The sequence below is a fragment of the Eulemur rufifrons genome, chromosome 9 (assembly GCF_041146395.1).
Source record: "Eulemur rufifrons isolate Redbay chromosome 9, OSU_ERuf_1, whole genome shotgun sequence".
Classification (NCBI taxonomy): Eukaryota; Metazoa; Chordata; class Mammalia; order Primates; family Lemuridae; genus Eulemur; species Eulemur rufifrons.
In genome coordinates this window covers 19210388-19237745 of record NC_090991.1, presented here as the reverse complement: position 1 = coordinate 19237745, position 27358 = coordinate 19210388, and the positions used below count along the sequence as shown (strand labels likewise).

Below are 27358 nucleotides of genomic sequence, written 5' to 3'. Positions count from 1 at the left end.
GCCAGATGAGCAGGGTAAGGTCTGGGCCAGGGCGCCAGCACCTGGATGACACCCCAAGTCCATGGCAGCGACACAGGCACCCCACCAAGGCTGGGTTAGACGGGGCTGGGGGGCGCAGTGGGGGAAAAAGAGATCCCATTGCAGAGGTCTGGTGGCACACAATTGGTACCACGCCCCCCACCTTTGAGATTCCATTTTCTTCCCTAACTGGCAATCACTGTAACCATCTTTCACCCGGGGATCTCCGCGCCCCACTGCTTCCCAGCTTCCCAGCAGCCAGGGCCCACCTGCCTCCTGCCGTCCAAGGCAGGGCAGAGGTTTGGTGATCACCAGGAGCCAGCCCACGGGTTTGCCACTCCAAGATGAGCGGGCTGAGTGCAGAGACAGGAACCCAGAGCCCTCACACTCCTTTGAGAAGGAGACTATAAATAAGCCAATCAAGGAAAGCTGGCGTACCTCTCGGGGCGAGTGATGTGTCACTTCCAGCCCTCTGTGGGAGAGCGGGGAGAGAAAGGAGGGGAAACTGGGAAGAGATGATACCGGGGGGTTTGCACGGATGACAAGGAATGAGGCTGTGCCCAGGGCACAGACAAGGCCCTTCAGAGGCTGCGTCGGGACCTCGAAACACTTGTCCCGGCGCAGAGAGCGGCTTTGTCAACAGCAACTACTACCGGGCGGACCCCATGGCACACCTCCGGCCGCGGCAGTATCTCGGCGGGGAAGGGGCAGGCCCCATCCCCAAACCTTGAACTAGGCTGGCCGTTTCTTCTGGCCCCGAGGAGCCCCCGGAGGGACGAGGGAAGCCGGGAAACAGGCTCTGTGCAGCCGCCAGGAGCTACGGAAAAACTTCGCCTCCTACAGGCCCCGTGGGGACCGGCCGAGCCGAGGGTAGAGCGCGGCGGCAACACCGGTCCCGCAGAGGCAGGCGGGCAGGGCGCGGGGGACGGAGGCGGGACGCGGGGCCGGGGAGATACCGGGACAAACAAGCCCCCTAGGTCCTCCTAAAACACTTCTTGAAACTTCGCCAGAGAGAGCGCGGCCACCCTCGCACCTGGGCGCGGGCGGGGGGCCGGCGAGGGCTCGGAGGGGCAGCGGCCTCTCCTCGGTGGCCGCGCGAGCCGGGCAGGTAACCCGACCTCCCGGCCGGGGCCGAGGAGACGGACACTCCCGGGAGGGAGCGGGCTAAGTCCGCGCTCCACCAACTTCCCTGGTCCCGGAGCCCGGGCCGGGCCAGGTGCGCGTCGCCGGGGCCCCACGAGCCCGAGCCCCTCGGCGGCCGCTTACCTGGCTCCCGGGAGCCGGCGGGGTGCGCATCCCCGGTCCGGCCGCTGGTCGGTGCACTGCAGAGGCGCGGACGCCGTTGGGCGCGGGGCAGCGGACACGCAGGGACTCGGCGGGCAGCCCCGAGAGCACAGGGAACAGTCCCCCAACCGCGCCGCACTGGGTTCGGCTCCCGTTGAAGAAGGCGGCCCCACCCCCGCCCGCGCCCGTTGCCGGGAGACCCGCGTGGGCCGTAAGGGCTCTTTGTATCAAAGCTGCGGTGACATCACAAGGCGCCGGGGCTCGAGGACGCAGGGGGCGGGGCCTCGCGCCGGGGCGGGGCCGGAGGAGGAGGAGGGGGCGCGGCCTGGGAACCCGAGCCGCGGGGCGGGGCCCAGGTAACCCCGCCCCCAAGGTAGGGGCAGGTGGCCGAGGTGGCACCGACCAATGGCCGTGCCGCCGTGGGGCGGGCTCAGGCGACCCGGGCGCGCCTGGGAGGTGGAGCTCGCCGGGGCCCGCCCGAGCCCGCGCTGCAGTCGCTGCAGCCCGAGCCCGGGCCGGGACTGGAGCAGGCGAAGTGTGCAAGCTCGCGCTCCTGCCAGGTGGGTGCTGTCGCCGCCTGCCCGTTCCGCGCCACTCTCACTGTCTGTTGTCACCGCACTGAGAGATTCCGGCCAGCGCTCAACGGCTCACATTTGCGTACGCGAACTAAGTCCTGCCACAGTCTCCTAACACCGCCACATCTCCACCACCAGCCTGAGTCTGGTGGCTCCTACCTTGATCTTCATCCTGAATCCCACTCAAAACTTTTCCAGTCTTTTCATGAAAAGTCAAAGCTATCTTTATAACCAGCCCAGGAACAAAAAGAACAAGGGACAACAAAAACCAAAGAACAAAAGAGAAGGACCCCTTCTGTGGAATCCTAGTAAATATTACTTATGTCAAAAATGTGCCCCGCCCCCCATCACTCTTCTCCATGCTCTGGACTTTAAAAGGCAGAAATGATGTGAACGTAAATCAGCAAATATCACACACGTGGTTTCTCTTGGACTTGATGTTGCAGCGTGTAACTCCAGGGGAGCAAATTTACCTTCCCAATTGTCTGGCTGAAGCTACTACCTTTATCTTCCCCGAGTCTCACTGGCCACCAAAGTGGTGGGACCAGGAGGGCAGCCGGTGCTTTGGTCCAGCCCCATCCTCCACGCACACACAGCGTCTCTGCCCGCTTCTCTGCTCTCAGCTGCCTTCTCCCTGGCATCTCTCCTCCCAGTTAATTCCCAGCCGCCCCTCTGCTGACCATGGCCTGTCTCTAAGGCAGAGCAGCCCGCTGGGGCCCCCAGAACTGAGAAGCACTGTCCTAAATGAGGCAGCGTTAGCTGCGAGGGCTGTGTGAGCAAGGAGCTGGAGCCATGGAGGGGAGGTGGAAACTCCACGCCCAGCGGTCTCCTCTGAACTTAGGCCCTGCATTTCAGGCATCTGTGTGCAGAGGCCAAACTGTTTCTCGTTACTGTTTGTGCCCAGCCCCACAAGCAGAAACCTAAGGTGATCATTGCTTCTCTGGGTCCTGGTGGTGTCCCAGCCAAGGTCAGAGGAGAAGGCCAGACCTGTCAAGCCCCTTCCTGCCCCACCAGGGGCAGCCCGAACAACCTTCTCAAGAGCTCTGTGGAAGGGGTTGGGCCAGTGGGTCCCTCTTTATTTTTCCCAAAGGTAGTGGGTAGGGAGCATCTTCAGGTATTTGTGCTAAAATGCAGCGTGACAGAGGAAGGCCACAGATGCACTGGGCACTCCTGGGGGATCGCTTCTCAGCCTTTAGGCTAAGATCAAGCCAACACTCCTGGGTTTGAAGCCTGCCCAGTTGTACTTACCACAGGGGAGTCTTTGTTGTTTTGGAGCCTCAGTTTCCCCCTCTGTGAAATGGAAATAAGATCTTTCCTCTTTCAGTTGTGAGGTTTAAATGAAGTGGGAAAGTGTGTAGTACAATGTCTACTGTGTTGCAGCTGCTCAATGGCAATAGTCCTTAGATGCTACAGGCAGCATTAACGAACCCTCGCCTGGCTCAGTGGTCATGTGCGTGGCTGCTGGCGCCAAGGGCCATAACTTGGTTTCACCACCTTACAGCTAAATGACCCCAGGCAAGTTTAATTCCCATTGTTCCAGTTTCTTCCTCTGTAAATTAGAGATAATAGTAGTGTGTATTTTAGGATTATTGTGAGGATCAAAATAATCAGGACCCATAAAATACATGGAGCAGAGCCTGGCATATAGCAGGTAGTCAGTGTACAGCAGCCATCAATAACTGTCCACATGGCAAGAGGCTGGGAGGAGCAGAGGTGAGGATTTGAACCTGAAGCAGACTGTGGGGAAAATTGAGGACGCTGACTTTTAGGAAAATGCCTGACACCTCCAGCAGGGTCCAGGGAAGCAATGCTAGTTGGGCGTGGGGCAGGGATGGTGACTGTCTGAGGGGCAGGATTGGATGCAATATGGGAACTGAGGGCTCCAGCTCAGGTTAGGACTTGGTGTCCGTGGTTCCAATGGGGGCTAAGAGTGAGTTAACAGGCAACACAGTCCTGCCTTCTGAGCATGGCCCCCCACCTGAGGCTGGCGGAAGGGGGGTCTTGAGTTAGCCACTCTGGTCCCTTAGCTATTTTACATGTCATGAAATCAAACTATTTTAAGCTAGGAAGACTCTGGATAACCAACTTATGTACTCCCCTCTTCCCCATTTTATCAATGGGAAGACCGAGGCTTAGAGAGGGCTCACTGAGGCCTGGGAACTCCCCCAAAGCCACACAGTAAGATGGCAGCCAAGCAGGGACTGAAATTCAGGCTCCTGGCTGCCAGGGCAGGGCCCTCTCCTTCCTGCTTCCCTCACTGTGCTTTACTGATGGGGGTGAGACTTCACCTTGCTTGCCCAGCCCTGTGAGTCTCCTATGGGATCTGACTTGCCTTTGCAGGAGAACGAACAATCTTATTAAAAACGAAGATCCGGCTGAGCGAGGTGGCTCAAGCCTGTAATCCTAGCACTCTGGGAGGCCGAGGCGGGTGGACGGATTGTTTGAGCTCAGGAGTTTGAGACCAGCCTGAGCAAGAGCGAGACCCTGTCTCTACTAAAAATAGAAAGAAATTATATGGACAGTTAAAAATATATATAGAAAAATTAGCCGGGCACGGTGGCGCATGCCTGTAGTCCCAGCTACTCAGGAGGCTGAGGCAAGAGGATTGCTTGAGCCCAGGAGTTTGAGGTTGCTGTGAGCTAGGCTGATGCCATGACACTCTAGCCGGGGCAACAGAGTGAGACTCTGTCTCAAAATAAATAAATAAATAAATAAATAAAATAAAAACTAAGATCCTCTCTCAGAGAATTTTCCAGAGTACGTATCCAGAAATAATTTTCAGAGAGCAAGTCGCTCTGATTCTTTTAATGCCATGAAACCGACTCTCCCATTGTTGATATGAGAACACAACGCATCAACAAAACCCAGATAGAAGCAGATGCCAAAGCCAGATAAAAGCAGATGAAATGTTGACAAGCAGGAGTCACAGCCACCAGAAACTGACAGGTGTGTATCATCTGGGTGATCCAGGTGAGAAGAGAATAGTTAAGTTCTCACTGCACCACACTGCTATCTACCTGTGTCTAGTTTTTTTCCTTTTTCTTATTTATTTTTTGCTGCCACCGTGCAGGCATTAGCTCAACCTTAGATGGTGTAGAGAGGCAACATTTTGTACATGTTTGGGCCCTGGGGAAGGACTGGCTAAGCATATATGGTATCATGATAATTATCGTGGGGAAAAAGCCCTTCTGAACATTACCGAGTGTTAACATGAGCCAAGCAACTGATGCCAACCAGTGTTAGCGGAGTGCACAGAGATCAGCTGACACAAATAGTATCACAGCTAAACAACAACCACCACCACCTCTGACTCAGTAGTTCTCAAACTGAATTCCTTGGAACGCTCAGGGTTCTGTGCAAAAGGGAAGGGTTTCTCCAGGGGAACAATAAATATACCTCCACTTCCATTTGCTTTACATGTAGTCTTCCACATGAAATTTCATGTGAACAAAGAGTTCTATGGTTTTAAAAATGTTTAAAATCACTGGTGTAGTAGAACCACTCATTGCCCAGAGAGGGAGACCTCTGAATATACAAGTTTCATATCCCGTGCATACAGTATTTTCAATCCTCTGTGTTTGGTTGAAAAACATCCATGTTAAGTGGACCCCTGACGTTCAAACCTGTGTTGTCCAAGGGTCAGCTGTACCGCTCCATGTGTGGCAAAGCCCTCCCAGTAGCTGGCTAGGACTGTGCCACAAACACTTGTCATCTCTCGCCTCTCTCTTGAGAGGTCCCTCGACTCCACACTCAGAAAGTGTCAGCTGCGACTGTTAAATCTCAGCTTTTGATCCAAGGTGGTAAATTCAACGTTTCCTAAGCAGTGGCTTAGGAGAGGACATTTGCATGAACTAAGCAAGTCGGCAGGACTCTGGAATTGCAGAGGCCCCTTGGCCCTGACAGAAAGTCGTTCCCAATCTCCCACTTCGAAAAACTGGGCCCCAGAGCCCTTCCTCTCCAGCAGGGACGTGTCTGGGGGCCTGCACTGGGCTGGTGTAGTCCTGGGAAGAAGAGGGTATCCATGACCACGCCCTCCTCTGCCTCTTCCCACCAGACCCTTAGAGGAGGCAGGAGGCCTGGGTTCTCGGCTCTCCTCAGCCTTCTGGACCTCGGACTCCTCCCCCGGGAAGGCTGTGGGTTGGACGGCACATCTTTAGGTTTATTCCAATTCTGCAGCCCCGTGCTAGCCCAGGAACAGGTCCTGGACCCAGGTGTGCACCCTGGAAATGGGGACCCCTTTCCCTTGGCAAACACCCCGGTGTGGTGACTGTCCTTTGGCGGGGGTTCCTCCAGCCGTCAGCCCCTGGGGCTGGGCTGGACGCTGTGCAGACGGGGCGGGACCAGGTCTCACTGACTCTGGACCCAGGCGGAGTCTTCAGAGGCACCAAGCTCTATTTTTGTCAACCTGAGCACACATGAACAATGGGTTTTCTTACTCATTCAAACCCAATGAGCGGGGAAAAATGGTGAGAAAACCCTGTTTCCTCCCTAGCAAACATCTCCTCTGACTCATTCAATCATCTGAAAGGAAGAGGCGGCAGGGAAGGAGGAAGCGAGCCAGGTCTCCTTCTGACTGGGCTGGGTGAGGGCAGGGAGCAAGCACTTCCTTCACTCTGGGCAACGTCAGGTGACCACGAACCCATGACAGCATAAGCACCTCTCCTCTCCCTCAGACGCCCCCCCCCCATCCTCCCAGACTCAGGCAGCGCAGAGGTCCCACCCCAGATAACCTGTCCAGGATCCTTTATGGGCAACCGCCGAGGGACTGTGGGGTGAGTAGGAGGTTCTGTGGAACAGTGGACAGGAGCCCCGGATTCTCGGCCTGTCCGCGTCCTGGCAAAGGGCAAGTCCCTTCACCTCACAGGGCCTCAGTTTCCTCCTCAGTCAAATGGAGACAGTACGACCAACTCTGTAAGACTGGGATGTGCCTTCAAAGAGAAAATGTCAAAGACTTTTGCAAAGTGTTTCACCGATAGGAGGACATTTCAGAAATTAGTATCGAGGCCTAGACAGACATGAAATCACAGTGCATTCAAGCTGGAAGGGATCCCATTTTACAAATGGGAAACTGAGGCCTAGAGAGAAGAAATGACTTACCCATAATCACAAAGCTTGCTAGGGGCAGAAGGATCCACACTGACCCCAGCAAGGGGAGACAGCTGGGAGTAGACTAGGTAGGTATGCTGTTTTAGTATAAAGCTTTTTGCCACCTCTGTCCACTAGGCAAACTCCTATTCATTCTTCAAAACCCCACTCAGGTGTGACTTCCCAGGTAAAGCCTTCCCTGTCTCCTCCAACGAGAATAAATTATTCCTCGGCTTCATGATCCCCATGCCTCAAACACAAGTTCTGTTGCCGTGAGGAACACACTGGATTGTTGGGATTGGCCTTCTGTCAGGTCCCCTGCCATAGTGCCATTCCTGAGAATCCATGTCCTGGTGTCTTTGGACTCCAGGTCCTAACATGTCTGGCACACAGTAGTCACTTGGGGAACATCTGAGGCCCTGAACGGGACAGAGGGTCACTCACACCCAGATAGTGGAGAGCTGAGGGCCTACTTGGCTGTGAATTAGCAGGAGCCTTTTCTGAAGTTCCTGAGATGAGCACTTGAAAGGGGAGAAACGAGGGTATGAGAGGGGCCTTTTTCAAGATCCAGCTGCCCTCTTCCCAGACCATACCAGATCTTAGCTCTGAAGAGACACCCCTCTGCCTAACGGGAGCCTTGGACTGGGGCCCTGAAACCAAAGAGAGATCATTTCCCTGCAGCTTGTTGTTAATAACAGCTACCAATTATTGAAGGAATACTATTTGCCGGCCACTTCGTTTCTTCTCATTTATTTTAATCCAGCAGTCCTGTAGGGTAGATGTTACTGTACCCACATTACACATGAGAAAACTGAGGCTCAAGAGAGTTAAGTGACATGGCCAGGATCGTAGAGTCAAGATTTGCACCCAGATCTGCTGGCCCGTGTTCAGGACTCCCCTGTTGCCTCTCTTATTACACAACCAGCTTATTGACAGCAACTGGAAGCAACAGAAACTAATTAATGAGGGTGATACCAGCATGAGCAATTAAGGGCCTCATGCTCCTCTTCATCATCCTTGAGAAGCAGCCGTCCACTGTCCGGCTTGTCAATGTTTTAATCAGTTGCAGCCCACACCAGGCCTCTGCGATTGGCCCACATGCACCTCTGTGATACCACTGGGGGAGTGTCCTGGCCTCGTGGGTGTGATGACAGCCTGCTGGGTTAGAGCTGAGGACTGGGTACTACCTGTTATGGACTTGGCCGCTGCCTCCTGTCCCAGTTCCAAGCCCAGAGAGATGCACCCTGGCATCTTCCTGGGTGCCACCGGACAAGATAAGCAGGCTGAGGCAAGGGCTCCAGAGACAGAGGGAGGGAAGCAGTATTTATTGCTTCCAAAGATATGTTTTATGGGACTCTCATCCCACTCGGAAAGCAACAAAGTGCTCTGTGATCAAATTAATAGGCAAAATTCTTCACTCCCCCTTGGAGATGTCACAGAGCACTTCAGCAGGAGAGAAACCTGCCTAGCTTTTATTTATTTATTTTTTTTGAGACAGAGTCTTGCACTGTTGCCCCGGCTAGAGTGCTATGGTGTTAAGCTCACAGCAACCTCAAACTCCTGGGCTTAAGCGATCCTCCTGCCTCAGCCTCCCAAATAGCTGGGACTACAGGCATGTGCCACCATGCCCAGCTAATTTTTTTACTATATATATTTTTAGCTGTCCAGATCATTTCTTTCTGTTTTTAGTAGAGATGGCGTCTCTCTCTCTTGCTCAGGCTGGTCTCGAACTCCTGATCTCAAGTGATCCTCCCACCTCGGCCTCCCAGAGTGCTAGGATTACCTGCCTAGTTTTTAACCCAGGGCTGCTTAAGGCTGCTGGGGTTTGGACGGGACCCGTCTCATCTAGCACCACAGGGATCAGTGGTCTGTGAGGAACACATTTGAGAAAACAACACACCAGACACACACAGAAGGCAGACGTTATTATCTCCATGTTAAAGATATTAATAGCAAATGCCTACATAGCACTTAATACACACAGGCTCCGAACTCATTTAATCCTTCTGACAACCCCATGAGGCAGGTGCTGTCCCCATTTTACAGATGGGAAGTGAGGCTCAGAGAGGTCACTCAGGGACGTGAAGCTAGTAAGTGGAGGGGCAGCACTACGAACCCAGGCAGCCCGGCTCCAGAGACCACGCACCTAACCATTGTACTATGGAAAAAGAGATGCTTGGATTCGTAAAGTACCTTCCCCAAAGTAACCGCAGTGGAACCAAGACCATCCCTCCCATCACGGCTTCATTTACTCAAACAGCATTCACGGAGCAGAAACCGGAGGCCAGGCCCGTGCTGGCCACCTGGAGATACAGACGAACAAGATGCAGCCCTGCGCCGGAGCCGCCGGCGCCTGTCCAGGCCTCTCTGACACCGGAGTGCTGCTCTCTTCCACGCGGCTCCTCTGGGGACCCGGGGCTGTGCCGTCAGCTGGGTGCCCTCCCGCTCATTAGCACCTGCACACACCTGTGGGTGCTGCGGTGTGACCTCACCAGACAGGCCCTGCCCCCGAACAGCTAGGCTCCGTGCTGCCTCGGCCGCCCCTACAGCTCCGTGTCCTCCCAGCCAGGGTTTCCCGTCTGTATCTAATGGGTCAAGGAGGGTTATGGGGCCCCCACACCCAGCTCCCCTCCAAGCCCAGGCTCCCTCCGTGGCCTGCCAGCTGATCACTCAGGCTGCATTCTCTGCTGGTTCACCCCAAACCGCCCCCCTCGCCCAGAGCTGCTCTCCACCAAGGCCCCTGAAGCCCTGAGACCCCTCACCAGAGTGACTGCCCCCTCCTCACAGTCGTGTGGGCACTCCCTGCCACCCTGTTCTCAGCCCATCATTGGGCCCTCCACCAGGGACACTCCAAGGTGGCGGTCATTAATCTCAGGGATTGAGCCCCCTTCTGAGAGGAGAACAACTTTTAGACAAGGATGGTGGTAGACAATGACAACTTTACAGCTTTTTCGGGTCAGAAGGACACATGCTGAAGGGCTTGTAATTTCACTCTGAAAGCAAACACAGTCCCCCCCCAGCTGTCTCCTAAATTATCTCAGTGATGCTGCAATGGAAACACACCCCAAACCACAACAAACCAGCCACCCCACAACAGACAGAAGCAGGGCTGCAGGCTCCCTACCGTAGAGAAGGAAGTGGGGCCCGGGAGAGGGCAGGCGGGCAGCCTGAGCCTGGGGGTGGCTCCCTTGGCCTGCCCAAGTTATCCCCTCAATAAACAAGAGGCCGCAGCAGCTGCTGGGATGGGCTCCTCGGGACACGGGTGCTGGCCTCCTGTCGCGGGCACACATACCTCCTCTGTGGCTTCGCTTCCAGGGCTGGGCTCCGCAAAGGAAAACCAAAGGCTCCCAGCCCAGGACACTGAGCCAGTGTTCCTCCCACTTAGGGGAAAACCACAGCCCGGCCCCACCTCTGCGGCTGCAGCCCAGGCAGGCTGAAGGAGCTGCTGTGTGCAGGTAGAAACCGGAGAGGCCCGGAGCCCAGGGTGCCCTAAAAAAGAAGCCTTTCTTCCAGGCCAGGTCCCCTGCTGTCCCTACTGGATCACAAGGCCACATTCATAGGGTGAAGCCCCCTGGCGCCTGGCCAGCCCAGGTTTAAGCCCCACCCCTGCTACTTACTACCCGTAGCTTGCCTGGTCTTAGCCTCGGTCTCACATTTGAAAAATAGGCTTAATAATGGCACAGTGGATTCCCATTATTTGCAGTAGTTATGTTCCACAAAGTCACCGCAGGCGATGAATCAGTGAGTACTGAACAACTGCTCCTAGGGGAAACAGGGTTTGATTCCCGTGAACCTCTGATCACATTTTCATCAACGGATCAGTACTTAACGTTGTCGTGAGCATGTCTCTGTTTGACAACACCTTTTTAAATATATGTTGATTCATTAACATCGAACTCACACTATAACTCACGCCTGAGCTTATGTAACACTGATATCTTCTCCACGAGGCACATCACAGCCTGCTGGCACTCAGAAACACTAGACAGCACTTGATAGTGAAATCACCAACAAAAAACACAAAAATGCAGAAAACAGGGCACTAAAGAGAGACCTGTTTACAAAAGGAGAGCTGAAACAAGAAGGCAGTGAGTGGCCTTGTTTGACCTCACTGGGAACGTGCCTGTTGGGCCACTCAAATTCTCACCACTGAGCACATTTGCACATGACCATGAACGCACCACCGCGCGTATTGATTTGGGGGTTACAAACCAATTTTTGCAAGCAGGCAAATTTGCAAATACAGAATGTGCAAATAATGATCAACCGTATCTGTGTTACAGGGTTATTGGAGGGTGGGGGAAGGGTCGTTAAATGACAATGCGTGATGAATACTTGGCATAGCTAGAGTTCAATGAATATTTTTATTGTTACTGCTATTACTTGATGGGCAGACCACGTCTTGACAGCTTTGCTGTTCCCTCTGCTTGGAATGTCTTTCCTTGTGCTTTTTCCATCTAATGAAGCCCAGAGCCGGGTTTGAATCGCACTTGTGCCCTTTGCCAGCCAGCCGAGCTGGTTCTCTCTTCTCGTCCTCCCATCTCCAGCACTGCTTCCTGCCGCTTGCGTGCAGCTTAGCAGAAGCGACCAGGAGAGACCTGCCTCCTGTCCCTCTGCCAGGTCTGCACATCCACCTGCACAGGCATTCCTCCTGATAGGATGCATTTATTCACAGATGGTCTGTCTGGGCCCTGGACCCCACCCCCTCGAAGGTCCTTTGCTCCTGCGATCCCCCCATGGCACCTTCTGCATCCATTTCTCCTTCTCTACTCGTTCATCCCCTTACCAGATAATGCCCCAGCTTCAAAATTCCCTCCCTAACTAAACCCCATAGCAGTTGAAATGAATTAACCAGAGTGCCATGGGTCCTCACGGTCCCTGAGCAATCCGCCCAGCACCTGGCCTGGTGGCTCTCTCCCTTAAACACTTTCTCTCCTGGCTCCAGGCACCCCCCTCCTTCTCTCTCCAGCCCTCCTCATTGAGTCCTCGGTCTCTGAATCAGCGGCCTGGCTGGTCCTTGGCTCTCAAGGTTGCTGTGCCCTGTGCCTCAGTCCTTTCCTCTTCTCTCCCGGGCTGGGCGGGGCGGGGCGGGGTGTCATCTAGCCTGAGGCTTTGAAGTCCTTCCCCATTCTTATGCCCAGCCTGCACCTCCTCGATGCCTGTGGAGGCAGCTGGCTGGGGAGGGTCCTGGGGCTCTGACGCGGGTGGGGCGGGGGGCTGGACTGCGCTGCAGCCGGGACGGCCCTTCAAAGTTGTCCCAGAAAGAGGCAAGGGGGCAGAACCCTCGTGTCCGCACATGGCCCAGCCCCAGGAAGGGTCTGTAATCTCAGACAAGGCAGCCCCCTTGGCCCCTGGGGAGGGTCCGCTGTGGCCAACACTGCCTGCAGGTGGAGAACGAGGGCCTCGGGCCTAAAGGGGATGTGGACACACATAACAGCGTGTGGGCAACTTCAACTGAGTGTCCAGTGGCCTCTCAACACGTCCACAACCCAAATGTTGAATTTCCCTCCAAACCCGCTGCCTCCCTCAGTCTGCTGCCCCCACCCGGACCCCACTCAGGAAATGGCACCGACATCCACCCAGGGGCCCAGGTGAGAACCTCAGACTAGCTGTCGGTGACTCTCCTCCGCCCGCATCAGCAAGTCCTGTCAGCTCTGGCCGAGCCGACCGCCTTCCGCCACCTGCCACCACCCCGGACCGAGCTGCCACCTTCTCCTCCCTGGACGAACGCAGCTACCTGACTCAAGGTCTTCCTGCTGCCACAGGGATCTCTTTAAGACACCAAGCAGGTCTTCTCACTCGCAGCTGAAAGCCCTCCCCTGGCCTCCCGGACTGTAAACACCCCCAAACTCCTGCCCTGCACCCTCAGCATGTCCCCTGGTCTTCCTTCCATTGTCCCTCCCCATTGCTCTGCCTTCCGTGCCTCCCCCTCAGCTCCAGCACCCTGGGCTCACGCCACCTCCCCGGAGAAACACCCCACCTTCACTCTCTTCCCCTCGCCGCTGTATTTCTTCAAAGCTCTTGTCGCTGCCTGCACTTGCGCTACTGGCTGATTTCCGTGTTTGTGGTCTCGCCTTCTCCCCTTGGACCACAGGTTCTTTGAGGAAGGGACCTGTCCTCCGTGGGCAGGTGCACCCTGGTGCTCCACCGTGCGTGTACGAGCGCACGGCGGGGGTCTGGCCTGGCCTGGCTGCGAGGCCCCTGACGTGAGTGTTGGGCACACACTGGCAGTGACCCTGAATGAAGCTTTTATGACGATGACCGTGACTCAGCTGTCAAGGCCCGGTTGGGCTGCCAGCTCCCTGCGGCTCACCCGACCCCCAGGGCAGAACCAGCCGTTCCCTCACCGGTTCCCGGTACCGGGCACCTCTGGAGCATTCATCACGTGGCACCGCACAGTGGTTCTTTGTGTGTCCCGGGCCGGCCCGCCCCAGGGCAGCGCTCAGCCAAGTCTGGGGAATGACCTCAGGTGAATGGCCCCTTCCTGCTCCGTGACTTGGCATTTGAGGGCTCAAGCCAAGGCATCCCGTCACCTGACAAGGCTCCCTGCTTTGGGACACAAGTCTGAGCCCAGCCTACAGGGCTCACTGCCAACTTCCGCGCCAGGCTCGCCAGCTGGGCAGCAACAGAGTTGGGGACTTTCATCTTCACACCTGGCACTAGGAGCCTGACTGTCACTTCGCACCTCCAGTCAAAGCCTGCTCAGTGGAGGACTGAGGACAGGGCCACCTCACTCCCCTTCAACAGACCTGACTTTGAGGCCGGGCACGGCTACTTACCTTGGGCAACCTGCTCAACAGCTAAGCCTCAGTTCTGCTGTCTGTAAAGTGGGGATAATCACAGTATCTCTCACAAGGTTGCTGGGCGGCTTGAATGGGGTACTGTCTCTAAAGCACTCAGTATATGTGACCTCAATACATACGCACACTGTTATTACTACTGTGGCACTGGGTGATGTGAGTAAATATTATGACCCTGGAACCCCCATTTCCCAGACATACTCTGTCACAATGACTTTAAAACATTTGCTTTTAACAAAGGCTAACAGAAATATGAAACACTTCTGTATTTAAAAATAATAAAATTGATTTAAAAAATAAAAACTTCTGGCCAGGTGCGCGGTGGCTCACGCCTGTAATCCTAGCACTCTGGGAGGCCGAGGTGGGCGGGTCGTTTGAGCTCCAGAGTTCGAGACCAGCCTGAGCAAGAGTGAGACCCCGTCTCTACTAAAAAAATAGAAAGCAATTAGCTGGACAACTAAAAAATATATATATAAAAAAATTAGCCGGGCATGGTGGCGCATGCCTGTAATCCCATGGCTGAGGCAGGAGGATAGCTTGAAACCCAAGAGTTTGAGGTTGCTGTGAGCTAGGCTGACACCACAGCACTCTAGCCCGGGCAACAGAGCGAGACTCTGTCTCAAAAAAATAAATAAATAAATAAATAAATAAAAATAAAAAATAAATAAAACTTCTATAAACAACCCCATCTCCTACGTGGCCCATTATTGCCTCTTTAATCACCATCCCCATAAACTCCTGTCAGGCTCAGGGATGAGAGTCCTAATGAGTACATTTGCCTCTCTGAGCCTCAACGCTTACATCTGTGAAATGGGAACAAAAGTACCTACCACACAAGACTGTTACGAGGCCCACTCAGTGTCGGGTTTCAAGCACCTGGCAGAGCCCACCCTTAAGCACGTGGTAGGTGCGTAAGAAGCATCCGTCCCCATGGTGCCCCACCCCTGCCCATCTGTCATGCACCCTCCATCAGATCATGTGAGCGATGCGTCACCCATTCCCCCTTCTTCAGGCCTGTTGGGAAGCCCAGGGATAAGCTTGTTCCCCAACCCCCCCACCCCGTAGTTTCTTGCTCTCAATACTTGGGCTCTCCCTGCTTCCCTACTTGTTTTTGAACGCTGGCCTCTGTCTTAATGGTTTGTGTGCACCTGTGTCTCTTACTGTGAGCACCTCCAAGGTGACAAGCAGTAGAAGATCAGTCCCCCTTCCAGGAATGAATGAGCCACGTGGGTAGACCAGAGGCCAGGGGGCCGGGTCTGTGCAGCTGTACCCAGGACACAGGTGCATGAGGACCATGGGAGGGTTTCCTGAGTCTGGGAGACTGCCCGTTCTGGGACTCTGCTGCCCAGGGAGGCCACAACCACTTTGACAGTGGCAGGCGGAGGACGTGGGGATGGGTCCCAGAGGCATCCATGCTCAGGGCCTCAGCTTCTCTCATGGTGACCATGTGACCTCTGGGAAGGTCATGACACCACAGGAGTCTGCAAGGGCATCCCTGCCTCTGTGTCAGCCACGCGGTATAAAGGAAAGCGCCGCCAGGCAGGCAGGTGGAGATTTCAATCCCAGCGCCACCATTTAGAACCTATGTCAGCTCCGCTAAAGCCTCTTCTGCCTGGGTCCCCATTTTCTCATCTCAGAGTTGCTGAGAGGATCAAATGGGATAATATTTGCTCAGATTTTAGTTGGACCTCGAAACGTTTTAGTTGCTATTAACGTCACCACGCCAGACTGCCTTGCAGATGGACAGGCAGAAACTGAAAGCAAAGCAGAAATGGGAATAATGAAAATTCTTTCCTCCTCTTGTGCAATGTCTCAGAGAGGCCTTATACCCGTCAAATTTATTTCCTCATTTTTCTTTCCCCTAGATATCACCTAGCTTTTTCATAGCACTCGTCCTCATTCCATTCGGAACTGCCTATTTATGCGATTAACTGATTTTCTGGTTTCCCCTCCTAGACTGAAAGCTTTAGGAGGGGCCATCTGTACCCCAGGGCTCAGAATGGCACTCGGCCCATCAGAAGCTCTAAGCATCAGATGAGCTAACGAATGAATGTACCAAGTGCACAGCGTCTGCCCGCACTCTGCAAACGGCTGATGCTGCGACAGCCCCGAGAGGCAGTAAGAACGGACGCTAACAATTATGAGGGGCTCACTCTGTGCCAGGCACTATTCCAGGGTCTCTGCAAACAGCAGCTCATTCAGTCCTTCACAGTCCTGAGGGTAGGTGTGCATGCATCTGGATGTACTGTGAAGCTAACAAACCTTAAGCTTCTAGAACCCTCATGTGCTCAAGAGGGGGCCTGCCGGTGTATTTACACGGTCGTGTGTTTTGTAAAATTTGCAAAGGTAAGATATGTTGAGATTCTTTACCTTACAAACGGATCTACACATTGTAAGAGCTTCGGGCTTCACACAACCTGGATCTCCCCGAGTATGCATGGCTCTGCCCATTTCACAGATGAGAATGCTGAGACTCAGAAAGATTAAGTAACCTGCCCAAGGACTTTCCGAGCCAGGATTTGGACGCAGGCCTGCCTGTCTCCAAAGCCCTCTCTACTCTGCCACAGGCCTCCCGAATCTAGGCAAAGGAGCCCAGGACAGTGGTGGCATGTGTCTGCCCAAGCTGTGTGGGTTTCTGAGCCAGGGGCAGAGGGAAGGAGGGAAAGAGAGGCTCTGATCAGAAGGGTCTTGAGCCCAGAGCCCAGAGCCCTGAGCCCCAGCTACTTGGCTTCAGAATCCTGCTAAATCTGACCCTCTCCTCCCCGCCACCCGCTTGTGACCCAAATCTATTGTTTGCTTTTCCAGCTTCTGAAAGCACCCAGTGCAAACCGCAATGGACCAGTATAGCTCACCCCAAATAAACCTGCTCTCTGTCCCCTTCCGTCCCTGGGCCCCTCCTTTGGGCTGCGTGGCCCAGTCCTCTCTAAAAACAGGCTAGGGCAAACAAGAGCTGGTAGGCTGGCCCTCAAGGGCAGCCCTCCCCTTGCTGTTTTGTAAAGGGCCAGTGTCAGCTGCCCAGGCATTCAGTTACCTTCATTAGAATGGGCCCCAAGCTGGGGCAGATTCTATCACAGCAGGGAAGAAAGGAGAGAAAAAGAGCAGCCCTGGAGCTGCCTTTCCCTGGGCTGCAGAGATGGGGAGGGGAGGGTGGTGTGTGCCAGTGTGCCAGGCCCAGCGCACCACAGCCCCGAATGGCCTGGCTCGGTCCCTCAGTCCTCAGAGCAGCCTGGGAGGGGAGAGAGGTTCTACAAAGCCCATTCTAAGGCTGAGGATCAGTGGGGACGCAGACTTCCTGTCGTGTCTCTGGACCAAACTTAGCATGGGAACCACTCAGAGGAGATTATATCAGAGAGAGGAAGATGGGGCGGGGTGGGAAGGGGGAAGCCAGATGCAGAGATATGGTTTAAGGACACCTTGCCTTAACTCTGTTTTCTTCCCCAGGCGACAAAGTGGTCTTGTTGACAACCAAGAACCTGGAGAGCTGTTGTTTGAAAACATTCTCTTACCCCAAAATGCAGAGATGCCAAGTGCAAATTCTTCCGGGAATTGGAAATAAGCATTGAGTATAAATGAGCACTGGCGTAATGCAAACCGAGCTTTCGAGACTGGCCGTGGCAGCATCCCTAGCGGCCTTGTGTCCCCACAAGGGGCTCTGAGCTGCTGTGGCTCAGTAGGGCCCCATGGCTTCCACAGACTCTGCCTCCCTGGCTGATGGGACCGGGGCACTCACCCGCACCCGGAGCACGTGGGAGAGCGCACGAGTGAGTGGAGGAGTGGGGAGGGTCTTTTCTCGCCAATCTGAAACCCACGGGCAGAGCTGCAGCTGGCCGTGGGAGTGGAAGGCGGCAGGTGCCCAGGCAGGGATTGTGTGGGCAAGGGTAGAAGCCCCAACCAACTCTGCCACTTAGACGCTATGCAACCCTGGCAGAGTTCCAACCTCTCTCTGCATAACTTTCTCCGCCTGTAAAATGGCATAATAATAGCTAACATTTATATAGCACTTGCTATGTGCTAGACACTCAGCTAAGCACTTTATTTATACTAACTCGTGTAATCCACACAGCACCTTAGGAGGGAGGTATCACCATCCGCATCCTACAGGTGAGGAAACAAAGGCATCGAGAGGTCACACAACTAGAAGAGGCAGATGTGATGTGATCCCAGGCCACCTGGGTCCAGGGTGCATGTGCTTAACCATGACAAGACACCATCTCTGCCCCCTTCACCTGGGTCCCACTATTGTCAGGTGCACCAGATGAGTGATGCTGTGAATGAAGGTATATTAGTCCAGGACTGGGATTTTTTTTTTTTTTTTAAAGAGACAGGGTCTCACTATGTTGCCCAGGTTGGACTGCAGTGGTTCCATTTCCCTCCTGGGCCAGTTCACCCCTCCTTAGGTAGGGAGGTCACCATATTGATGTTGAACTTAGTGCAGACACCTGATCGGCATAGCTCACTGCAGACCAGAACTCCTGGGCTCAATGATCCTCCTGCCTCAGGCTCCTGGGTAGCTGGGACTATAGAGGCATGCCACCATGCCTCGTGGGGGCTGGGATTCTTGAATTGTGAGTTTTGATGCAGGATTGATGAAGAGAGGCCCAGAGCACAGGCCTGGGGCTTTGGGACCAATGTGTAGAGTCCACAGCAGTGATTCTAGAACTTTGGGTCTAGAACATTCTAGAACATCTATGTGTGTCTGTGCATATCTGTGTGTGTTGCTAAGGACACAGATTCTTGCTAAGGATGCAGATTCCTAGGTCCAGCCCAGATGCTGAGCCAGTCACTGGGGCCCAGGAGCCTGCATTTGACACGGACACACTGGCTGAAGGGTGAGAACTCTGGCGCACTAACCTTGATTCCTTCCTGGCTACATCACAGGAGGCAGGGGAAAGACCTCAGGCCTGGAGCCCGGAGAACCAGGTTCCTGTCTGGGCCAAACACAGCCCTGGGGAAGTCCTGGGCCCTCTGTGGCCTCAGTTTCCCCATCTGTAAGATGAAGATGTAACACCAAATTGTCCCCACTGACTCTGCCCCCTGCCTATTCCCCTTCCCTGTTTCCTCCACCTTCTGTAAGGAGGCAGCAGTACTGATGTTTCCCTTTGATTCTGGGCTCCCAGAGGGAGGAATAAAAATAAAACAACTGTGACAGTAACAGCTGCTCTGTCATGAGTGGGCCCACGCGGTGGGACGAGTGCCACCAACTGTTGGGCGGCGTGGCCAACTTCTGCTGCTTGATCAGCCCGAGAAATCTGGGGAGTCCCCCACACTGACAGCGCAGGTCGCCTCGCAGCCACACGCAAACACGTGCACGGACGCTCGCCGAGCCTGCGGGGCTGGCACGGGAGGAGAAGCAGATGGAGGGAAGGGAGAGGTGTACGCCGGCGGCCTCTGGCCTGGGGGAGGGAGGTGCAGGGTGCCCTTGCTGCTCAGGGAGCCTGAGGTGCTGGGGCCGGCTGAGAACTCTGGGCCGCCTGCGTCTGTGCCCACAGTGAGAGCCCTCAACACCCCCACGTGCTGGGGCACTGTGGGACTCTTGTCACCTTTATCTTATTCCACCTGCACACCAACCTGTAGCAGGGGCGTGCTGGTGTGCCCAGTTTACAGGGAGGGGAACGGGGGCTCAGAGAGGCTAAAGGGGCCGTGCAGGGCAGCACCGCTGCCAAGCGGCAGGGCTGGGGCTCAGACCCCGCATGCCTGGAGTCCCGGCTCTCTGCTGAGCTGAGCTGCCTCCCAGCGGGTGCTCATTACGTAATGGGACTGTGCCCCATGGTTACAACGCGTTAACCCTCCCCACTTTGACGGCTTAAGCTTTACTGGCTTTAGGGACGGGGCTTTTGTGGAGTCCTGAGCAGGCAGCCAGCAGAGTAAATACAGAGGCAGCCTCATGATCAGACCCAGTCAAGGCTCTTGTTGGAGGACCGGAGCTGAGGCCGAGGAAGGAGAATTTTCAAGGGACAGCGTGGAGGGAGCAACTCTAAGAGCCGGGACTGGGAACTGGCGTTAGGAACCCGAGTCCTGGTGCAGGCTTTGCAACCAGCCAGCCCTGCGACCTGGCGACTGTTCCTTGTCTCCCTGGGGCTCACAGGGGCTGTCCCGAGACTTTAAGTGCTTCCCTGTAAATTCCAAGCTGATACTCCTGACATATCTAACGTTCACTCACCCGTGCAGCTGGCCACACATTAAAGTCACCTGGGGAGCTTTTCGACCTCCCCTCCACAATGACCAGGCCAAACTTCAGACCGATTAAATCGGAATTTGGGGGTAAGACCCAGGCATCGGTATTTTTTAAAGCTTCCCAGGTGATTCCAATATGTGGCTGAGGTCCAGACCTGTGACCTCCGAAAGTGCATCCCCAACTTTAACGAGCGTGTGAATGAGTCACCTGGTGTGTTAAAACGCAGACTCTGATGCCGGCCCCCAGGGGAGACATGGGCCACACCAGGAATGGCAGGGACCTAGAACACTCCTACAGCACGCTCCAGAGGGGAAGAAAGGCTCCCTGGCCGAGTCTGTCCAGACTGTCTCATCGCCCTCGTTGACAGTCGAGAGGGGCGCTGGCATGTTAAAGCTCTGAGAAGTCCTGAACTGAGGAAACCCATGCGTTTTTGTTTGACCACACAGGGCTGAGAGCAGCACCGGTGCGGAGCTAAGTGCTAGGTGAGTGCCTGGTGTCGTGGTGCTGGTTCTCAGCTGTGCACTTAGAGACTGGCCGAGGGGTGTGGGGGCAGATGGAGTGTGGACGGCAGACGGTGTCTGTCTGAGTCAAAAGCCAGGCCCGGCTTGTGGGGAGGAGGGCTCCACTGCCTCCCTGGCACACCCGCACCTCTGTGGCAAATGGCCTTAGGGTGTTTATCAGACTGACCTTAAGGAGTTGTGGGCTGGGGGTGTGTGGGGGGTACAGACGGGGGATTTTGAAGATAGTGGGGGAGCTATGGGTGGGGGTGAGGGGGGCTGCTGGCGGCAGGGAGGTGTGAGTAGGGGATCCATAGGCAGTGGGGGTCACGGTGGTGTATGCGGGGGGCTATGGAGGCTGTGGGTGGTGGGGGCCCACGGATAGGGGACTGTGGGGGCAGCTCAGCACATATGAGCCACATAACTCCTGTGACGTGACCAAAAATACACACACAGCTGGACATGGTGGCACATGCCTGTAAGTCCCAGTTACTCGGGAGGCCGAGGCGGGAGGATGGCTTGAGTCCAGGAGTTCGAGCTGTAGTGTGCTATGATTGTGCCTGTGAATGGCCCCTGCACTCCAGCCTGGGCAACACCGTGAGACTCTGTCTCTAAAAATAAGAATAAAAACAAAAATACAACTTTGTGAAAAAATAGTCCCAGAGAAAGCCACCCGCTACCACTAGTCATGGAAGGAGAGAGAAAATGAAGAGGTCCAAGAAATTAATGGTTCTTTGCCAGAAAACAGAAGCAAAGTCGTAATATTTATAGCCACCGACATTTCTAGCACTGTCTCACTGTCAGACTCCAACACATCCTAACTCACGCCAACGGCTTCTACTTTATCTCCTCACTGTCCCCATGAGCTGAGAAGTGCGCCAGGGTCGTGCTCACTTCACAGACAAGGAACCTGAGACTCAGGTGATGGAACTTGGCCGAAGTATCACAAAGAAGGGACAGAGTCACGATCCAGACCCATGTCTTAGCCCGAAGCCCGTGCGTGCTCTCAGTGGTGAATCTACACAGCCTCCTCCCGCGGACAGCAGGCACTGACCAACTGTTTACCTCAGCTCGGGTCCTGGGTTAAGCATTTTAAATGCACTTTATTTTTTTCAACAGCAGAGAGGCCAGGAAGCCAATGCATGGAACATGCATCTCGAACATACTCGCTTCTCCACCGCACCCAAAGACTCACTTTCCAGTGGACCCCAAAGCCTGCCCTTAAAGTTTCCAGCCCACCTGCCAGTCCTTAGACTGATGTGTCCCAGGCCACCATGTGCCTGTGGCCTGGGGAGGTGGCAGGACCGAACCTCACCTGGTTTCCTGCCCTTTGAGAAGGGGCACCTGAGAGGGCTGGGAGTGACAGGAAGGCAGGAGAGAACACCGTGGTCACTACCAATTTCTAGGACACTTTGTGCACCTCTGTCTGGAGCCCTGCCCAGCCCCAGGCTCCACACCAGCTCTGGGAAGCCCAGGAGGGTAAAGTCCCAGCTGCCCCTCTGCTGAGACAACAGAGGATCCCCTCTGGGACACAACCCCACCGTTAGGCACAGGTGTCCGGGGCCATGGGGGAAGAACTGATGGGGGACAGAGGCTGCTCCCAATGGGGTGGGGCATAGAAAAGCCTTCTGGGGTGTCAGTTGAGCCGTCCCAAAGATGGTCAGTGCTGCAGGCACAGAGCAGAAGGGAATTCTAGCAGACGGAGCAGGGTGGGCGGAAGCCCAGCAGTGGGAAGGCAGCGGTATTTGGTACATCCTGAGCAAACCGATCAAGCAGGAGAGGAGGGATACAGGAAGGTCTTGGTCAAAGCGACATGCATTCATTCACTCAACAAACATTCACCGGGACCTAGCATGTGCCAGGTACTAGAGTACAGAGCTGAATAAGAGATAGCCTCTGGCCTCCCGAAGCTCTGAATCTAGTGATAAAACTATAACCTGATGGGTCTTTCACCCCCATTTTACAAATGAGGGTAAGCGATAACAATGTGGGGTTGCCCAGAAAGGTTAAGGGATTTGCCCAAGACCACAGAGCCCTTCCATCTCAGAGGCAGGACTCCACGCCCAGGGTCCCTACACAGCTGAAGTTACTTGTAGACTACTCTGGCAGTTGGCTTTGTGCAGAAGGAACTCGGATGGACGAAGGTAGGACTGGGCGGTGGTGGGGAGGAGGGAGTTGCAGGCAACACTAGAGGGAACAGACTAGAGACAGGAAGTCAGCAGAGAGGCTGTTGCAACCCTCAGGCAACCACCATGAGTGAGGTCTGGAACCAGGACTATCATGTTCAGCTGCACAGGTTGTGCACCACACAATTCCCATAGACTACGATGAGAATAGTGCCCCTTGGAGTTGTGTTGCACAGTGACCCTGGCTAATAGATAGAGTGGCCAGGCTCACACACATGTCTGTGTGTGTAGCCACAAGCCTTTGGCTCCTTGGGTGACAACTGCCAACCATACCCCGCACTTATCACAGGCCACATTCTGTTTCCTCCTGGGGAGGAAGTGGCAGCTGCGCCCCAAACATGTTTCACACCCTGGGCTACCCGCAGGGCCAGTCCTTTCTGCACTGATGTGACAAAGATGCTGGTACCTGAGGGTTTTTCCAAGAGCAAAGAAAGTTGAAAAACTGCCTCCACCTCCCCACTGGGGGGTCCCAGAGGTGCATACGAGCATTTTAAAGGCTCCCAGAGGTCCTGCAGCCAGCAGCCGGCTCATCTTTCCTTGACGCGCTTCCCAGGCTCCCTTGCAGAGGAACACCTTTTGACAACCGCAGGCCCCACACTGGCAGGCTCAGTCCCACCTGTCTCTTCCACCAAACCAAAGGGCTTCTGTTTTAGGACCTTCGGTGTCCCGCTCAGAGCCACCCTCAGGGCTCCAAAGGCCAGTAGGGTGGGAGAGGGAGAGGGATTCCTGGCTGCTCTCCCTGCTCCAGGCCTCACCTGCCCCTCTGACATTTACTTTCATTCCTGGAGTAAAAGACTATCCTCCGGCAATGCAGATGTTTCCCAGATGTTTCAGATGAGTAGCCGCTAAAGCTATGCAGCCCCTCAGGGCAAACGGGCCTCTGGGCCTTTCCCAGGCTGGGGCAGGGGAGTGAGGAGAGGCCTGGGAAACCTGAGCAGCCGCAGGCCCTGCGAATAGGCAGAAGGACCCCGCCCCCACCCCAGGGCTGCAGCCTCTGCTCTCTCTGGACCTCTGGTCAGCCCTGGGGGCTGCGGGTGACCCATTCTCGGCCTTCCTACTCTCCCACCACCTTGCCCCTGCCCAGGAAAGCGGAGGAAGCAGGCGGGGAGCCAGTGCCAGGCCGGGCCTGGGGTGGGGGTCAGGGTGGGAGAAGGAATCTGTAGATAACCCTTCCCAGAGTTAGGCCTGGAGGAGCGGCAGGGAAGGGCGGTGCTGGGATCCCCTCAGGGAAGGGGTTGGTGAGAGCACAGCCCAGAGCTGGGCACTCCTCCCTGGGAGGGGAAAGTGCAGGCCACTTGTTCCTGGATCTCCGGGAGGGGCGAGGCCCTCAGTCAACCAACAGGGACCCAGTAACTTGGCCAGGCCTGGGGCAGGGCAAAGCAACCCAGGAGGCCAGCCCCTGCCCCTGGGGAGAGCGCAGTCTGGAACCCATGCAGATGGCCTCCAAATTCCCATTCTAGTTAAAGAACCCAATGCTTGTTAACCAAACTTTCAGTTTCTCTTCTCCCCAGTTGGGTGAACTCTGCCCCACCCCCGCCTGAGCCAGCTCACTACACCTGCTGGACAGCCCTGCTCAGGGTCAGACTTCTGCCTGGGATCTCGTTCTTGATCACACCCCTTCACCTCACCTCCCCAGGCAGTTATCTCCAGCTTTGTTTACTCCCGCCTATCAGAGAAAAACCCTTTTGCCTAAGCCTGGCCATGCCTACAGGTCTCACCATGGTCAGGACTTTCTCCCTCTTGCAATCACCCCCCAGCCCCCTGCAATCATCTTTTCCAGTAAAGTCTCTCCTTACTAAATCAGAATTCCTTGGGCTTTTTTTCCTGACAGCTGTCAAATTATTTATAATAAAAGACAAATTCATAGTTGGACTAATAAAAATAAACCATATAGAAAAAGGAGGTAAATAATTAAATGGAAAGGTAGATTTTGTTGATTAACCAGTCTCATTGGCTCTAAGTTTTCTAACCACCAAGATAATAAAAGGGAAAAGCAAGGGGTTAGTTATGATTCTCAACATCTGATGGAGGAAGAGTATCTATTTTAGCAGGAAGGACTCCTTTTCTGGTGCAAAATCCTAAAAAGAATGTATTGTGTCAAAGAGTAAAGGGATGACAGGCGGGTGATAAGGTTTCCGATTGCCATTTTAGGGGAGTTAAAGAAATGTTCTGTTTAGGGTTGCCTTAGGCTGAGTCCCAGGAATAAAAACAAAGTGTGCAACAATGAAAGGGTTTTTGCAAGAAGGAAGATTAAACAGCGCTTTCTGACACGGAACTTGATCTCAGGATAGAGAAAGGAAAATCTAAAGGAATAGGGGTTTAACGTGACCTAAGGATGAGTGACTTCGCTATCACCTGTCGGTGCTGAGCTTCTGCCAGCTCTCAGTGGGGGGACGTGCAGCCGCCCCGAGCACCGGCTCTGAAGGTGGCCGAGCGGACCTGGCGTTCACTGCAGCAGTTAAGGGTCCCCAGACCTCCTGGCGTCACCCATCTCAGGGGTCCTTTCAGCTTAGAGTAAAAATGTCCTTGAGGAGAAGGTGTCTGAGCAAGGATGTTGCAAGTGACAGCACAAGGAAGAAGAGGCAGGCTGGGTGTGATAAAGGCAGTTGTTTCGAAAAGTCACACTATCAGAGCAGACAGGATGCTAAGCTTCCCACGCCCTTGGTAAAGGAGGCCTAGTTCAAGTAGATGGAGTGAGGTGCCCATGCATACAAAGGCCTAGGGAAGGGACTGAGACAAGAACTTGCAGGGGATCAGAATATGCCGCCCCAAATGATGCCAACAGGAGGTTTCTGCCCCCCTTATTTGCCTAAAAGTAGGGCATAAATTTCCCTTTATAAAGGAGACATAAATTTCCATTTGTAAAGGTGTCCCCCCTCCAGTACCAGGAAGAAGGGAATCGGTCCAATGGACTGGATGTGTATCTGCATAACAAATCTAAACCATCCTTATCTAACATACATTTCCTAGGTGCCCTCCCACAATTTACTGCCCCTAGGAGCCCAAACCCTTTTCCTTTCTCCAGTTACTTCTCCACAGCTTCTTGGTTTTTTTGAGACAGAGTCTCACTCTGTTGCCCAGGCTAGAGTGCCATGGCGTCAGCCTAGCTCACAGCAACCTCAAACTCCTGGGCTCAAGCAATACTTCTGCCTCAGCTTCCCAAGTAGCTGGGACTACAGGCATGTGCCACCATGCCCGGCTAATTTTTTCTATATATTTTTAGCTGTCCAGATCATTTCTTTCTATTTTTCAGTAGAGACGGGGGTTTCGCTCTTGCTCAGGCTGGTCTTGAACTCCTTACCTCGAGCGATCCTCCCGCCTCAGCCTCCAGGCGTGAGCCACCGCGCCTGGCCTTCCACAAGTTCTTTTGTTAAAAGGGCATACTTTATGCCATTTAGCCTCAGATCTAACAACCTCTTTGGGTTTTCACTTTTCCGTGAAGCCTCCATGTATGTACAATTCAAAACAACAATAAAATTTGTATGTCTTTTTTTCTGTTAATCTGTCTTTTGTCAGTTTAATTTGCAGACCCCAGAAACAGAACATAAGAGGATAGAGGAAAAGTTTTTCCTCCCCTACAGACTTGTTTAGTCAGGAGACCAGAGATTGAGAGACCAGTCCTGTTGCCCAGCCACACTGTGGGTGCTAATCAAAGAGGCTCGGGGAGAATCATCAACCAGCCTGGGACCCCCACTGCCTTTGTAGAGCTCACAGAAAGTTTCTAAATTAAGAATCAGACTTTATGTTGTATCTTGTATTATTCTCAGCCATTTTCATTTTCCTGGTCAGGAACAAAACGTAGCAATGATAAGGAGAACAACTGTTTCTCTCTCTGATACAATGTTGGTACATTTCTCCTCTGGCCCAGCACGTGTGGTTTTCATGTGATCAGGCCAGGCCCTGCTCTAGGAGGATGGTCTGACAAAGGCGTGGGCTCAATGCTTGGGAATGCCCAGGGGCCAGATTTCCTAGTTAGTGCAGGAACAGCAGGTGGGGGGAGGCAGGCATGGGAGGAGGCCTGGGGCATTGGGGTCTTGCTATCAACACCTGGTCAGCACCCCTGGGCAAAAGAGATGGACCAGGATATGTCTTACAATCCATGCATTCCAAAATAAGAAATCCTAGACTTTTCCAGATACTATGCTGAATGCTTTCTGTGCATTCTCATTTTTTCATTTTTACAATAACCCTATGAGGAAGCCACTAGTGACAGAGAGAAGAGAAGAAAGTGAGGCTCAGAGACGTTATGCTCAGGTGGCCCAGCTAGCATGTGACAGGGTCTGGGTTCAAATCCAAGACCCTTAGACACAAAGCCCATGCTCTTCCCCAAGGCTGTCAGGTAGGCCTATACTGCCCACTCCTGAAACCAAAGCTTGGAAACCTGTCAGCAATGCCACCAGGTGTGGAGGGCAACCCGTCCCAGACCCCAGCTGCCTCTGCTGTCCCGTCCTGCACCGGGGCAGAGAGCTGGGCCTGACTTCCAGCCGGCACCGCGTCCCCCGGGAAGTCTGCCTGCACGAGAGGAACGCAGACAGAGCAGTGACAGAAGCAAGTGACTGAGCACAATTCCTGGCAGAGAATCTGTCTTGTCTGTCACGGTAGCAGAAACGTGGAGACAGAAACCTAGCGGGCCTCGCCACATGCGGAGGTGACAGCAACTGCTAGAAACAACACTTGCTGGTGGATGCAGGGAGGAGGGGGAGAGCAGGCAATGAAGGGACCCTGCCGGCTCTTTCCA

The 27358-nt window shown here is 54.3% G+C and overlaps 1 protein-coding gene across 2 annotated transcripts in view; it reads right to left on the bottom strand.

The window, feature by feature from the left end:
* Positions 1-27358, bottom strand: part of RAB11FIP4 (RAB11 family interacting protein 4) — a 110457-nt gene that overhangs the window by 37242 nt on the left and 45857 nt on the right. The window contains exon 1 of one of the 2 annotated variants that reach the window (XM_069482261.1): positions 1285-1501. The exons of the other annotated variant lie outside the window; for it this stretch is intronic. Coding sequence (XP_069338362.1) covers positions 1285-1314 — 30 coding nt within the window. The 5' untranslated portion in view covers positions 1315-1501. Of the gene's footprint in view, positions 1-1284; positions 1502-27358 lie in introns of those variants that run through there. 2 annotated transcript variants of the gene reach the window in all.